General features: G+C 41.8%; 1 protein-coding gene across 2 annotated transcripts; it reads right to left on the reverse strand.

Annotated features, from left to right (window-relative positions):
* Positions 1–6,418: 6,418 nt before the first annotated feature.
* eno1a (enolase 1a, (alpha)) lies at positions 6,419–15,533 on the reverse strand. 2 transcript variants are annotated; one of them, XM_054608816.1, is made up of 12 exons: positions 15,452–15,533; positions 12,964–13,058; positions 11,034–11,129; positions 10,466–10,524; positions 10,008–10,077; positions 9,223–9,356; positions 8,833–9,055; positions 8,178–8,375; positions 7,517–7,718; positions 7,315–7,423; positions 7,091–7,149; positions 6,419–6,935 (listed from the first exon to the last, which is right to left on the reverse strand). In XM_054608816.1, the coding sequence occupies exons 2-12, from the start codon at positions 13,046–13,048 to the stop codon at positions 6,872–6,874; spliced, it is 1,299 nt and encodes a 432-aa protein (XP_054464791.1). In that variant the 5' UTR covers positions 13,049–13,058; positions 15,452–15,533; the 3' UTR covers positions 6,419–6,871. The 2 variants fall into 2 exon arrangements, with proteins under 2 accessions (XP_054464791.1, XP_054464792.1); XM_054608817.1 differs by lacking the exon at positions 15,452–15,533 and adding an exon at positions 13,142–13,238.
* Positions 15,534–16,810: the final 1,277 nt, after the last annotated feature.

Genomic DNA, 16,810 nt, shown 5'->3' on the forward strand with positions numbered 1-16,810 from the left:
GCCCTGTGCGTGTCAGTCCAATATCTTAAAACAACACATGCAAGGCTTTGCTACAGCCAATTACCCAGCTCTTGGCACGGGAACTGAAAAACATCTTCGGAGAACAATAAAGGGAGCTTGGCTTGTTGTGCGTGCTGTCAGTAAGTGCTGACAGATTGTTATTTTTAATGAATATACAGCACTTGAATGGCCCATCAAGAGGTCTTTGAGCGAACATTGCTCCTTTGTTCAGAGCATTAATTTTCTATGTAATAGCCAGATATCTTGCAATGAAATTGATATCCGCAAAGGAAAAAGCCAAATCAGAGTATCCACTTGCTCCCCTTTTGTGTTGTCTTTGCAGAAGCTATGCATAGTCACTAGAATCTAAATACAAGGCAACGCACTTTCCTAGCTACAAATCTGAAGTCTAAAGATGCTTGATTACACATAATTTCCTGTTTTGGCTCTGTCAAGCAGACATTTCACTGCTTACCTACCTCTACTGCCAACACCATTTCAAACTGTATATAAAATCCTTGAGCAAAATTCACAATAAATCCACCTAATCACCTTTATTTGAAACTGAAAAGCCTTGGCGAGAGTCAAATGGCCCTTTTCAAATACAGGCTTGCCACACCGATGACAGGTTATAGCACCATCTCGTACTGCAACGCAATGCCAAAATGTCTTAGTGTACAGCATTTGAAGTATAGCTCTGAGACTAGACGCAGGCATTACTACGGAGAATCATCTTTCATGATGATTCATGGCAAAGGAAGGATGAAGTGATGGCATCTTAAAAACAGCAAGATGCCATTTGAGCGCAGAAAGTAAACACTGAATTCCCAAACATGTGTATTGACAAATCATCCGACAAAGAGGTGTCAGAGCGCAGTGAAAAGGGACTTTCTTTTCCATTATCTGGCCCTCCATTTGCCACATAATATTACTCATAGAGAGCTGCCATTACTCAAACACAAATTAGTCATTAAAGGGAAATAGCAGGGTTATTACACTTCTCTTATCATTATTCTGCTGCTACTACAGCCACCCAGCTAGATTACCTTTCGATGGATGGGGTGTGTCATTGAATATGTGAGTCAAAGTAATTTTACCCACTGCTGCTCCTGAGATCCCATTCAAATTGAAACACTATAAAAACACCCTGACCTACTTTGACCCCTGAACTACAGGATCACCAGATAATGTGGATTTAAAAAGGACTTAACACAGTCTTATACCAAAAAAGACAACTAATAACATTCTGTTTAAGCTATTTTAAAATGATCCTCTTGCTGAACCTGAAATATTCTCTTCCTACAAAAACTATAAACCAAACATCTAGATGCTTTTCTGTCAGCGCTGTGCTAAAGTAGTAATCAACGTATACCCTGTAATGGCAGACCTCTTTAACCTAACTCAGCAAGTTTACAGTCTAAGTGGTAGTTTACGAAAATCTAAATCACAACCTCTAAACATCTTGCAGCAGGAAAAGCCACCAAAACATCAGATGTGCCATATGCACTACGTATGGAGCTAATAAGGTGTATGAAGGTGCCGCTTTCGTCACAACTGCAGTGACACCAGATTGAATACATTTTGGATTAACAGTTGTATTTGTTCAAAGTAATTGAAAGAGATATTACCTGTCGTTAAGCTTTTATCCACATTAATCAACACAATGTAAGAATAAGCATTATTCTTCTCAAAACATACGGGTGTATGCCTATGTTTCCTTACCTAACCTTGTTCTGCTAAACCATAATGTGTGTAACAGACATGACATGATGTGTATATGAACCATTTATCAGTTCAGTGACCTCTCTCTTACACAGTCATGTCATTATCAGGAGGCCTGAGCAGGTGGCAATGACTGAATAGATAGTTAAGAGTTGTGGTGCAGTTGACTGCAAAGTACCAAAACCTGTCACTGTTAGGTTGTTTATATTCAAACATAATGTGGTGTTGAGCACGTCTGTGACATTTTCTTATAATCAGCCTAATGTTGTGGCACTTTGACAAGTATGGATATGCAGGCTTTGATGTAAACACTAAAGTACATTCTTTCAACTGAAAGAATGAAAATAACTTTGCATTTATGGAGCAGATCTTATGTTTCATGCTTTTGATCATCGTGAACAGTGTTTATTCATTAGTTATGCTGAAGTCCACAATTGTGCAGGGCTATGTAGCCTGTAAGGCACAAGTCACAAGTTGGGAGTGATTCATAAGCCTTCAATGATTATAAAATCACCGCCTATTAATGGCTCTGCCTCAAGTTACGGATATTAACATGAATAGAAACCATCTTTGGAATCTTGTTTATAGGACAGATAATGCCTGGTGTATGTGACTGTAGTGGAACTGTTTTCAAACTAACAATTCATAATAACTTGGGAAAACCCTCATGCAAAAAACTCCCTGATAAAAGCATAAACCCAGCAAACATCCCCATGTGGTCTCTAATGTGACTACTGTGATGAACTGCTCAGCCTGCCACTGGTTAAAAGTCTTCATGCCAATTCTGCTGAATCTATTTGTTGACAAATCTCTCCCATGAAGATGTTACAAGCTTTGCATCTTTGTTTCTCAAAAGTCCACATGGAGTGTTCCTCTCTCCAGTGCCAGCTTCAGAACAAGCTGGTAAATGATGACAAACTATCAGCTGGATGGCAATAACTGAGCACAAGTCAAGCACACAAAGACAGCAAGTTAGCTTCGCCAGCTAACGTATCCAAGAGCTAATGACAATAGCTGGATGGTCCAGGCTAATCCCTGGAACAGAGCTACTACACTGGTGGTTCAGAAAAGGGTAACACAACGCAAGGGCACGTGCACGTTAAACCCACAACGCGTTTAATACAATGTGTGTGAGTGTGTGTGAGTGTGTGTGTTTAATGTGCACAGTGCTAACCGGTGTCAACGAGCTGTCTGTATCCAGACATTACACCGCTCCTTGCTGGGCATTCAATCAGTGCTAGTCTCTGGCTAGCCGCTAACGTCGGTCCATGGTAACCAGCAACAGTCAGGGGCAAACAACTCCACCAGCTAACGAGCTAGCTGATGCTAATGGGCAAATTAGCCACAACAGCTAGCAGGCAAAGGGTGAACGTTACCAGCCCAACGCTCACAGACTGCTCCTCTCCTGTGGTCGTTGTCTGGTGGACGCTGAAGGCGGAGAAGACGGCTGGGTGAAGCTCACAGCACTTACCTTACAGGGCTGATCTACAACATCTGTGGGGTTAGAGGAGAGGCTGCAACAACAAACAATAGCAGCGGAGGCAGAGGAGGCAGAGGAGGCAATTAGCCGCCGTTAGTTAGCCCAGTGTCGCCACTGACGGAGCCACCTGTATGTCTCCTCTCGTGTACGTTAGCCGTGACGGAGCGGACCACGGTGGGTACAATGCTGTCATGTGAATGATGGAGTTGAGGATAAAGAGGAGTAATCGTTGCCGGAATGCTCTGACTAGTGTGTGTGAGGGGCACTCAGCGTGACAGCATCCTCCTTCATGTTGGGTGAGAACAGTTGGGGGGTTCTCAAAGTTCAACCGGTAAAATATCGTCACCCACTGGCCAAAACTGGGAACATCCACAGAGAGAGAGGGAGAGGGAGAGAGAGAGGGGGGGAGAGGGAGAGGGGGGGGGGGGGAGAGGGGAGGGGGAGAGAGGGGAGAGGGAGAGGGAGAGAGGAGGGGAGAGGGGGGGGAGAGGGAGAGGGAGAGAGGGGAGAGAGGGGGAGAGGGGGGGAGAGAGAGAGGGAGAGAGAGAGGGAGAGAGAGAGGGAGGGGGAGAGAGGGAGTCCTCAGGGTGTCTATTCTGTAGCAACACTTGGTCTATCTTCATGCTTATAAACCTGTGATACTGCCAGACTATATTGGGACTGTCAGTGAGCCAAGAGAAGATACAATAGAATAGAAGCTCTCTCAGGGGATCTGAGTGCATTGCAGTATTGAATGTACACAGTAGATATAATGGATTTTTGTACATTATAAGGCATACAGTAAACAAATTACACAATTAGTGGGAACAATATCACAAAATAGAGTTGAATGTAATTCTTCCATGGGGATTTAAATACACCTGGACATCAGATTTTAACACCTGGGACAAGACATAACTGCAAAATTTAAATCAAAATAAGGGTGTACAAGAACAACAATATGACGAATATAACAGTATAAAATGGAATAGATTATAAGCTTTATTGGGAGATTTTGGTTAACTGTAGTATTGAATATACAGAAATAAAAAAAACAGAGTTAATAGAATTCATCGGTAAGATAAGATAAGATAATCCTTTATCAGTCCCGCAGCGGGGACATTTACAGGATTACAGCAGCATAGATATAGTGCAAACAAGGTACATAGTAGAAAAAACAAACAAGTATTTTAAATAAGTAAGTAAGAAAAAGAAAAATCCACAATAACTAAAAAAAGAATTCTTATAAATGCAGAGAGAATAATAAATTGGTGGGGAATGAAATACATTTTGGACACCAGATTTTAACACTTGGCATATGAAATTAGGGTATTCTATGACACAGTTAGGAGTAATGGCATATATTCACATTATTGTTGTATAGAATTGTATGAGAACAATATGGAAGACAATATTTTTATCACAAAATAGATTAGAATAGAAATGTTTTTAATGCCTTACACCACAGAGCAAAACAGTTCAATAGGAGATAAGGTTAGATTGTAAAATAATAATGTTTAAAGAACTATATGGCAACATAATAGAATATAATACTAATTGACATTGCAGCAGTGAATATACAGTAAATAAAAGAGTAACATTGTATACATTTTGTATATACAGGTCCACGCATGAGATTAAATAGTGAGAAAATGTAAATTTCATCACAGAATAGACCAAAATAGAAAAGTTTTATGAAAAGTGGCAGCAACCTGCTTTCTTGACTGTTCATTCAAACAAATGTTTTATAACAGGAAAAACAGTCAAGCTCTTCACTGGCATTTGGGTGCTGTTGTGTTTTTCAGCTCTGTTGACGTGGAGGAGCTTGCAGGTACAGTGGAAACACTGGCCATTATGTTTTTAATTGTCCATATTTGAATAATTCTATTCCCCTAATAGACGTGAACTTATTGTATTGGCATACAGGGATTGGACATTATCTGCTTCATTAATTAGTTTGTTTTATGTTAACTTAAGCTGCAATTGAAAGCTAGCAGCACTTATATTCCTAATAAAAGGCACAATCCGTGTCTTTTTTCCAACTTAAACTGTTGCGTTTAGTGAATGATACAGCCTCATCTCATCATCTGTTTTTTGGTTGAAAAATACTGATTTAGATTTAGTTTAATAGGTCTTTTTTGCCTTTAGAAATAAGGACAGATTGTATAGTTTAATAAAATGGTTTAAATGTTTTCCTCTTTTTTACGCAGTGCCTCACTTCAGCACCAAGAGCTGTGTTAAGTATGACCTGATCAATAGTTGAATAGGTATCAGTTTGCTGATGATTTTAGGTGGCAAACTGGTGTCACGTTCATTGGCTTTGTATTTGTATATCTATATCTACAGAAACATGCTAAAATGTTATGATGAAGCCCTATAAAGTCAACCTCTAAATGTCATTTTGGGAGCCCTCTGGCTGCTTTATTCGTCTCTGCAAAGAGCAAGTCAGTGAAGTATTCTGCATAGATCTGACCACTAGATGGCGCGTGTGTCAAGGAGAAGAAATTAAGCTCTGCAGTTTCATAGAAAGTCATGTATTAAGGCTGTAATCCGTACTGCGATATCAATTAACAAGTAAAAAAGATGAACTCTCGAACTCCTTTGAACTTTCCGTACAAACATTGTTGTTGGTCTATTGAAGGAGAGGATGTGTTGCTAAAGGAAATCTGCAGCAGATGATAGTCCCAGGGTGTTTATAGACTGTAATATATGCTTGGTAGTTTCTTTGTACCAGTGATTTGTAAAACATCTCCTTGGTGACGACTAAACAATGGAGGCAGGTTCAGACAGGGCTCACACAAAGTGAATCGGTGTGGCACCGACCCAGCTGGCAATCCCCTCTGGTACCATACCACTGGTGAATAGATCCTCATTTATCTTGGCGAGGCTCAGTACAAAAAGAGCACGCTGAGAGCTTCTGGATTCTTTTACCCAGGGGGACAGAAATGGCGTCCCTGAGCACCGAGCTCATGCTCCTACCTCTCGGTGGCGCTCAGATTACATCACACACACCTCACACTGACGGGAGCAGTTACTGAGGAGTCAGCCCTTTACTGCAGATCATTTTCTCTGTAGGAAAAGCAATGACTCCTAAATGATTTGTGATTATGACCTTGTTTATATTGGTAGCAAAATGCAATCATCATTATTATCTATGAAGCTCTGCAGTGGGCCCATGATTACATACATACATACATACATAACACTTGAGCATGTGGATGAATCAGAAATCACATAAACGGTTTCAAACTATGTTGTTTATTACACGTTTCTGCCAACGCTTACAGCAACACGAGACCTTGTCAGATGCGACACATTGCACACACAGTACTGTCACCACTGCTCGAGGCAGAACCGTACTACAGTTACAGTAGCTCAAATACTCAGCAGAGGACCAAAGATCACTACAACTCACGAGAAGCCAAACAAAGATCTCTCACACAGTTACACAGACACAGACATAAGGACCGACACTATTCAGGAGCTAAAGCATAGTTTGGGGATGAGCTGTGGTTGTGCTAGGATGTACTGTTTAGCTTCTCCACGCCACAGACCAGACTTGGACCTTGGATTTCAGCAGTGATCTATCCATCTTCTATCCGGACAGGGCAGGCGGCCTAGTGTGGCGTATATGAGAGGGGATTATTTATGAGCAGAGAACACACAGAGGCCCGTGGAGGTAGAACCAGCTCAGATGGGGTGCCTGAAGTTCTGGCCGGCAAAACGGGCCTTGTCACCGAGCTCCTCTTCAATCCTAGGATAGAGTGATGACAGTTTGTTAAAGTGGATGGATCGATAGTCTGAGAACAAATCTGCAAAGTAGCGCCTCTAAAGAGCAAGGAACGCATAACTCGTACTGTTAATAAAGTTCATTGTAATTGTAGGAAGACTTTTTTGGACTGGACTCACCTGAGCAGCTGGTTATACTTGGCCAAGCGCTCAGATCGGCAAGGTGCACCGGTCTTGATCTGGGGAAGGAATTAAATGAGATATAAAGACCCGTTCTGCAATATTAAAGCTACAACTGTTGTACAATTTTAATAGTCAGCTTTAATAATCTCATCAGGAGAGATGTCGTGCCAAATTAATGTCACAATTGGACGGAAAACCTGACAAGTCTCGAGAGGCTTTACCTGTCCAGTGCAGAGACCGACCACCAGGTCAGCGATGAAGGTGTCCTCTGTCTCTCCAGAGCGATGGCTGACCATCACACCCCAGCCGTTGCTCTGAGCCATCTTGCAGCTAAAAAAATAAAAAGAGACAAGAGACACTTTATTTACTTTCTTGGATTTTGGTGAACAAGTTTGATCACGCGGCTCTGCTGTCGACACTCACGCCTGCAGGGACTCTGTGACGGAGCCGATCTGGTTGACTTTAAGCAGCAGGCAGTTGCAGGACTTTTCCTCCACGCCCTTGGCGATGCGTTTGGGGTTGGTGACTGTGAGGTCATCACCCACCACCTGGATGCTGGTGCTGGCTGTGAACTTGGACCACGCCTCCCAGTCATCCTGGTCAAAGGGGTCCTCAATGGACACCACTGTTAGGATAGCATGTAGGTCAGGGTAATGTTACAGCCATTCAGAAATCCAAACACGTCAGCCCTGAATAAGATGCCACTAAAATAGCTACTATCTACAGACACCTTAAACCTGCAGTAGTGGAGGCTTTTGACCACTTGGTGGCAGCAGAAACATGCTGCTAAGTGCTCCATTATGTTCACTAGCTAGCTGATAACTTTGACAGGAGTGTACGGAAGTGTTCATTAGTGTTTTTGCTGAAAACAGCTGCCTGTTGCGGCCGAAAACAATGCTTATGGGAGCGACGAGTGAACCAAAACAGAAACATTTGCAGAAACAAAATACATATACACATACAGTTCTACTTATTCTCTACTGCATAGCCTCAAATGCTGTTTTTAAATAGAAATTAAAAAATACAAACACTGAGCAGCAAAAGTTTTAGGGCCGTAAAGAAGAGGATCTGTGTTAAAACCCACCGGGGTAATCTTTGACAAAGCTCCTGTAGAGGTCAGCCAGCTTGTCAGGGGAGATGTAGCGGCTGGGGTCGTCAGGGGACTTGAAGTCCAGGTCGTACTTGCCGCCCTTGTAGAACTCAGAGGCAGCCACGTCCATGCCAATCACGATCTTGTCAGTGTAGCCGGCCTTGGCAATGGCATTCTTCAGCAGCTCCAGAGCTTAGACAAAAAACAACATGCTATGTTTAAAGATGTGACAAGAGATGTAGGTAATTCAATCAAAACATTCACTTTTCACAAATGAGTCGCCACTGAAGACTCTGCTCCACTGGGGCATTTGCCATATCAGCACCTCAACCTGACACTGGAGTCAGACGCTTGGAGTCAGTGCATTCGTTCCTGAGCTGAGGCCTTAATTTAGAAAACACATGTCGGCCCAAGAGTGACATGATAAGGGAAGTACTTCCTTGAGAGGTCTAAGAATGTACTGCTTTCAAGAGACAAGTAGTCACACTGTAACAACTTCCCATGATCATCTCTCTCCTAAAAAATGAAAACAACCCTACATCAGTGTCCTAAAATAACTAGTAATGTATTCAACTGGATCACAACTCTGATGGCCGGTAATGAAACTGTTAGACAGCGGTTGAGGCCCTGATTTAGTGTTTCCTCTCACCTTCCTTGTTCTCCAGGATGTTGGGGGCGAAGCCTCCCTCGTCTCCTACATTAGTGGCGTCCTTGCCATATTTCTCCTTGATGACATTCTTCAGGTTGTGGTAGACCTCGGCACCGATACGCATGGCCTCCTTAAAGCTGCTGGCACCCACAGGCAGGATCATGAACTCCTGCATGGCCAGCTTGTTGCCTGCATGGGAGCCGCCGTTGATGACGTTGAAAGCCTGAACGGAGGCAAAGAGGCTTTCAGCTTAATGGAATCACGACTGAATTTATGATTCTCTGGATCGATCAATCATTAGAGGTGCATGTCTTTTAGCCTTATTAGCATTAAGAGTCCCTACAAAGTCTGTGGTACATGACTTGGGTATAATTGCACCATCATACTCACAGGGACAGGGAGGATGACTTCAGGGTTTCCAGCCAGGTCAGCGATGTGGCGGTAGAGGGGAACGCCCTTCTCTGCTGCACCAGCCTTGCACACAGCCAGGGACACGCCCAGGATGGCATTAGCACCAAACTTAGCTGAGGGAGGGTAGACACAAATATCTAAATATACTGTGTGCAGACTGCATTTATGGAACATTATTGTCATCCACTATCTGAATTCTTCAGTGAGTATTTTCTGGGTTTATTAGGCAAAATTCAGTTTTGCATGACCTTGAGATAATTATGTTTATACTGACATTTCTGTTGCATAAACACAACGCAAGAGTTCCTATTGATGTTTCTGTTGTAACCTTTGTTCACTCCTTCACTGCTCCCTACAATATAGCAGGGTAGAGTAATACACTCAGTAGTCAGCAGTCACTTGAGATTTTTGATACCTTTACTAGAAAGTTTATATCTTAAAATTATAAAATATTAAGTATTGCATTTGTTAGCAGACAGAACCTTTCTGATATATTTTTTAAAGTAAATTCTGGGTACTATAAAGTGGATAATTTCACACATAATTCGTGAACTTAAGTAGAATGGCAGAGGGTGCATATAGTGCTCTATATAATGAATGTGGGGTTCTAAAAACTATCTTAGGTAGGAGTGGGCAATATGGATAAAATCCTCTATCACGGCATATGCCATTATATATCACAATATCAACATATATCAAGACAGAGAACATTTTCTGGAAACTCTAAAGTCAAGCCAGTTTTAGAACATGAAGTAGCGTCTTACACTTGTTTTCTGTGCCATCCATGTCCAGCATCAGCTTGTCGATCTTTTCCTGATCTACAACGCTCACATCCTGGATTAGACAAAACATAACACAAGGTATATTGTACGTTTGGAAATAAAAGATTACCTAGGTTTAATTCTGACTCGTTAGGTCAAATGAACACACTCAAATAATGTTAGAATAATCACAGCATTTCAGATTTATATCGCCGAAGCTCCGCTAATGCGATGGTTTATAGATACTTTAGATCAAAAAACAATGAACAAAGAACTGCAAAATCGCTCAGTTAGTAATTTTGAGACTGTCAGTACTCCTGCCAATGTTACTAATATTATGGTGTAATCCTTTTCTATTGAGTTTTAAAGATACATTAATAATTCATTCAAGACAGCGATCCATAAATGTGAGGACTTTGACACTTACACACAGTTATTAGTCAAACAAGGAATGGTCCTACCTTGCTAACCAGTGCAGGTGCAATTTTTTTATTGATATTCTCAACAGCTTTTGAGACACCTGCAAGGGACAAGCAGACCATAACTGACCCAGACAGCAGAAGACCATGCAGAGCAGGCGAGACAGATGACCACAGCGCCCCTCATCCAATCTTATGTGCAAGTAATTCTCACAAGTAAAATATCATTAAGCCACCTATGATTTTGTTTTTATGTATCTTTTAGATCTGTGAACATCTGTTAATGCCTGTCAAGGTTAGTTCCCAAAGGCAAAGCCATTCTTCATGCTGCTGTGCAGACCGATATGTACGAGAGTCATCCTGTTATTTCACACTTTATTTACCTGGTTACACAATGCAGGGGCCAAGAATTCATTTACATATTTAACTGCTCTTTTGACTCCTAACAGGAGGAAGAGAGATGAAAGGAAACAGAAATGAAGAAGGAAAGAGACGAGGACCGACAACAGAATGTATAGTGGTGTTGAAATGACATGAGAGATAGCAACAGAATAGAGGTAACCACGAAGTTTAGAGAGAGAGAGAGAGAGAATCACTAAAGAGGCCTTACCTTTGCCCATGTAGCGTGTCTTGTCATTGTCACGGAGCTCCAGAGCCTCATAGATGCCTGTGGAGGCACCGCTGGGCACTGCAGCTCTGAAAAGACCTTGGGAGACACAGAGGCCATTTTGTTACATTCATACCTCATTTCATTAGTGCTGTGTCATGGCCAACAAGACGGCAAAGATCAGACTGCAGTTTAATCAATGTTGAAGCTTAACTATATTATATTCATACGGCATAGAATCTGTAGACAGGAACATGTCTGATAGAGCATTAAGAGCAGGAGGGGCTGCTTGGTATTCAAGGAGAAACATCAAGTAAAGGACATTAGGGGAATGAATCCAATCAGCTAAACGCATTCCCAACGCCCGTCGTTTTTCTGGCCACAGAGAGAACTAAAGCATGTTGGGAGCAAGCTTTACTGGCTGTGCTGCAGAAGGCTGTGATGTAACAGTGGAAAGACCGGCTACCAACTGAGCATGTGCAGTGCATCTGCGGAGGGATGCGTAGCCACGGCCACTCATAAAGACAACATTTTGGATTCAACCAAGTGAGAAAAAAATTGGGGATGAGCAAAATCTATTCAGTTTGCTCAGTGGAGCGGCAGGCATGGTGCGAGTCTGAGGGGATTTAGGGCTTAGGACAGCAGGCTTAGGACGTGAGTTCAGGCTTAAAAAATCATCTGCATCCAGACATCCAGACATCACCTGGCTGCACTCGGGGGAGCTGGCAACAGCCATCAGGCTATTAACTGAAATGTCGTACTATCTCATCGTATTTTATCTGGATGAAAACCATGACCCAAATACAGTAAAGACTAGAGGATATAAAAGTGACCGTAGATGTCTCTCTATTATTATCAGAGCGACTGAACCTACAATATTCTAACAACAATCATAGGAGGTTTTCTAGTATGACTGGTTACGTAACACACCAAAACACATTTCAGTAAAGACGTGCTCCGTGTGCAGCACGTTCACTTTGGTATGCGCCGCTAATGATGCCAAAACAGGCCTGGCAGACTTAAAAGGGAATCTTGTCAAGAAAAAGGAATAAAAGGTACTATTTACAGTAAACTGGAGCACTTAGCAAACATCCCAAACTAATGAAAAGAGGAAAGGGCTGCAGAATAGAGCAGTCATTTTTTTCTAGCCAATGCATTCAAGGCAGCTGTAGCCTGTTCCAGTCACTTCCATGTCAATGGTCATTCAGGTTGCTTCATTAACATTCTCAGGACATTTCATTGGGTTGAGCTGGTCTTTTGTTTTAGCTTTTAGAACAGAGCAGCTCGCCGGAAAACTTCGATCCCAGTCAGGCCATTTGTTAATTGAATGAATTGATCTAAACTGTAGGCAGACGTGTAAACAACATTGAAGAGTTTAGATTGTTTTATGCTCAGCAGCCTTATTATGTAATCAGGCTTACAATTAGGTGAAGGGCAGCATACTGTAGATTTATACAACGCAACAATCAATGATTAAACTCAACTCATAGGTTTGCTAGAAGTACATATTGTATGAGCTATCTGTGCTCCCAAACAGGAACCAATACAGTAACAGAGTGCTGGAGGGGCAGCGAGATATATTACAGGAGCTATTTTCACACATTCACCATCTGAGCTGATCCAGACGGGGCCTGGAGCTGGCAACACTGCAGGGCAACACACTGACTTGACCATCCTAATCCACAACTTTACTCATTTTCACTCGCTAGATAACGTGGGAAGACACAAAACAAGTATGAAACTTTGCTTCCAATATGATGTCCTTACTGCAGCATTATACATACTGGAAAATAATTTAGGTTTTGGATACGTTCAAATAACCTGTTGAACAATGTTTAGAAGTTAAACAAGCACACGTTTGATCTAGTTGTCGCACACTTGACCACCATTTCTAAACTCATAAAGTAGATGAAAACATATAATTATACAATACCTTTCTTGGTGTACAGATCAACCTCCACAGTGGGGTTGCCACGGGAGTCAAAAATCTCACGAGCGTGAATCTTGAGGATAGACATGGTTCTGGATCTGCAGATGAAACGAGAGGAAAAAGACATCAGTATGGTGCTGCTCCACAGGCCAGGCTGACAGACGGCTACACTGTCACTTACTGAATTAAAGAGTTGAGTCAAAACAGTGAGTTGGCAGTAATTGAAATGCTCAATGACACATGCAGGATGAAATTGTATCTAATTTAAATCTTAAGATTGGAGACAGAACAATAAACCATCCAATGAATTCTCTAATCAAACATATATATGAGTTGATCACACCACCTGAACCAACTGGTGTGGTGCCAGGATAGCATATATATTAGTCACAGAAAGGCGTGGCTTATGCAGCAAAAAAGAAGAAAAATCGCTGCAAGTCTGTTCCGTTTGCTTAATAGATCACATTTTAAACAGCATTGCAAAATTCTTGCGAAACGGAGTTGAGAGCACAACTCTCAAAGAGGGAACTCTTGATAATGGTCGTTAGAGGTCACAGCAGGTGAATGACTTTGCACAATAAACATTTGGCTTCTTTTTGTCCAAGTTGTACTGTACTGATTTGGGTTAAAGTTCTGAATAGCGGTGTAATCTCGCAGAGCCTTCGTTATCGGTACAAATTCCAGTAGTGGAGGGCAGAGAAGGTTTTAGGCCTCGACAGTCTGGCCATGACGCCGGCTGCGCTATTGATTCTCATTCGTTTTATTTAACTTGCTCTGTATCCATGCACTAACAGGCTCATCTACCCACTCGGAATGCATGAGTGAACTTTGAGAACAGCCTCCATAGTTAAACTAGAGTCTACAGCAGAATCCATGGAAAATCCTCTGTCACTAAAAGTCTGTGTGGAAACCTGCCAATGGCTTCAGCCGAAAGGAAAAATCAACTAAAACACACACACACCCACACTGACCTTGTTCTTTAGCTAAATGGATTTATTTTATAGTTGACTGGGGCTGGGTCACACTAATAGTCCCTGTTTTAAATGACTTGCTTAACCAAGTTTAGGCTTCAAATTGTGTTGTGATTATCAAGAGTTTATAGAAAAACATACATTTCTCAAAGTAAAGTATCAAAAGAAGGTACAGAATGATATTGGAACCAAAACTGTAGTAACCTAAACTAAACTTCACCCCCTCTACTGAATCGGTACAGACACACTGACATAAGAGCAAAACATGTACAAGAGAGAAGACACGACTAGAACCCTTTAACCAACAACTACTATCCATTCATTTTTTGTTATATTTAATGCAATCATTTCTCAAAATCTCCAACTTCCAGCATTGTGAGGATGCACATCTTAATCAAATTACTTATCTTTTGAGATCATTAACTAAATATCTTTGAGCTGTGGACCGGTTGTCATACAAAAAAAAAGCTATTTTGAAGAATTGTGATGAATACTTTTCACTATTTTCTGACACCTTAGGCAGGCAGATGAAAAGTTGTCATAGGGTAGCCCAAAGTAACTAAGTAATATATACACTATATTTCTGTCATGGATGCACAGTACAGTAAATTCATATTGCTTTGTTTTATTTTCGCTGCCAGATTATTGCAAATGTTGAGAGCAAGGAGCCAGGCTGGCAGCACAAAATGGCACCCAAAGATAAATAAATAATTGAGAATCGATACCCGATATGGCTGTGAATGTAAAGTTGGCTTAAAAATCCTCATTCAGGCTACATTAGGATCTGCCAGCATGCCATAACTGTGAGTTAATAATCAGTTTTAATAATGACACATTATCAATACCTCTAAAACTGCAGTCATAAACTACTAAACAAGTCACTTGTTTAAAGTACCTTTCTGGGATTCTGCCAAGTAGAGAAATGTCTAACCATCACACAGAGAAAGTATGTTCTTACTACATGCAGTCATTTCCCTCAAAGCTGTGGTCACACCCCCCATGTCTACTGCTGCAACTGCAAGCAACTGGTAGCTCCCTGCCTGATGCAGTGTGTGTGGCACATAGCATCAGCTGTAGGTCCATGGACTACAGAGAGACTAGCGGTTCTTTAACACATGAAGGAGACTGCTGGAAGTTGGACTTGCAACTTGACGCCCTTTCCCCCCCCCGACACACCCTGCAGCTCTAAATGGAGTGACATGTCGCCAGCTGACGGTCTGGTTTATAAATAGACGGTGGGCTACAAAGTCCTCCATCCTGCAATCCACAAAAAAACCCAACAACTGAGGCATGAAGTAACGTTCATGAGCGACGGTAATAAAGAATGAATGAGCGAACAGAAGGACAATACTTAGAGGTTACCGTCGAGTATAAGGATAAGGACATGTACATATTAATAAAAGAAAATAAAGTTATATATAACAACACACACTGTCTTAGAATAGCCTCTTTAAATGGCAATAGATGTTGTCTCACAAAGAATGTGCAAATAAAAAGGAGGAATAACAGATGAAAGTTACCTGTTCCGGGCCTAACTGTGTGCGAGGACGGTGCTGTCTCTCTCTCGTGCGGGCAGGCAGAGAAGGCGCTCGTGACGCTCCGGGCTCGGTGATAAGTGGGCGGAATCAGGAAGCAGCAGGGCCACGGAGCCACGCCATTGGCTGGGCACCGGCTCACGAGGCGGACCAGTACGAGAAAGGATGCACGTTCACCCTTCTCTCATCAGGACAGACTTCACATCCCAAAGTCAGCGCGAGGGGGATGCGGATGTTTTAAATCTTTGCAAAGCATCGCTTTTGATAATAGCAAAAATATACAAACATACAGAGAGAAATGTTGTTTTATTTCAGGTGAACTGTGGGTAATGTAGTATTTTTTTTTTTTTTTGTCCGTGTGGGGGATGAAAGAGGCAGAATGCGGAAAGATGACGCATTTTGAGTACGTGCAGAGAAGCAGGCATGGACCTCCGATGCAGTGGTTCGCTGTCGGTCACGTGACACTGGCAGACACGTTTTTTGGCACTGACTCCACTTTTCCTATTACGATTATTAGAAAAAGGGGGGTGCTTCTTTATTAGATCAATCCCATGATGTGGTGATTTACAGGTCTAAAGATGTCTAGACATTTAGAGTAAAACTGGTTGAAAAATGAACTACTAGGCCTTTTGATAATTCCATATCATCATGTCGCCTTTTACAGAACCTGTTCAATAGAATATAAAGTCAACTGTATGCGGTTGAAACATTAATGATTGTCGGCTATATAATCTAAAAACTCAACCAGATGCATCCCAGATTCACTCTTAATATAGAGAATACAGATATCACCAGATAGTGATTCATTGGACGCTTGTGTTAAAATATGCTGTGATCTGCCTATTTAAATGTTTCTGATTAATATCAACATTTTATTTTGCCTTATGTTATTGTTAATATTTGAACATCCATTATCCTTAGTGACAATGGAAAGTTTTTATGTATTTTGTTTCCCTATGTATGAATATGTAGATGTCCTTACATTGGCAGGATTATTTGCACAATTGTGTATATTAAGAGTGAATGCACTGGCAGTGCATGTGGACATTGCAGTAATGACTCTCAACTGAGTGAACAGTGGGATTAGCCCCGCGGATGTGTATCATCTTTACAGGACACGGGTTTCATGCAGCTGCGCAGTGCAGTGAGTGCAGCATCCGTGACAGATCAGAGCCGCTGCGGCTTCACTGTGATGAAAGCCTTCTGCAGTGACCTTGAGAATCTGTCAGTGTTAAATCCAACTGCGCCATCTGCTGCCCACATGCGCTCATACAATGTCAACAGGTGCCTCCAGCGGACACGTGCAAGTTTGGAAGTTTGAATTTTATAGATATAAGGTTAGAG

The sequence above is a fragment of the Anoplopoma fimbria genome, chromosome 12, assembly GCF_027596085.1.
Source record: "Anoplopoma fimbria isolate UVic2021 breed Golden Eagle Sablefish chromosome 12, Afim_UVic_2022, whole genome shotgun sequence".
NCBI classification, from domain to species: Eukaryota; Metazoa; Chordata; class Actinopteri; order Perciformes; family Anoplopomatidae; genus Anoplopoma; species Anoplopoma fimbria.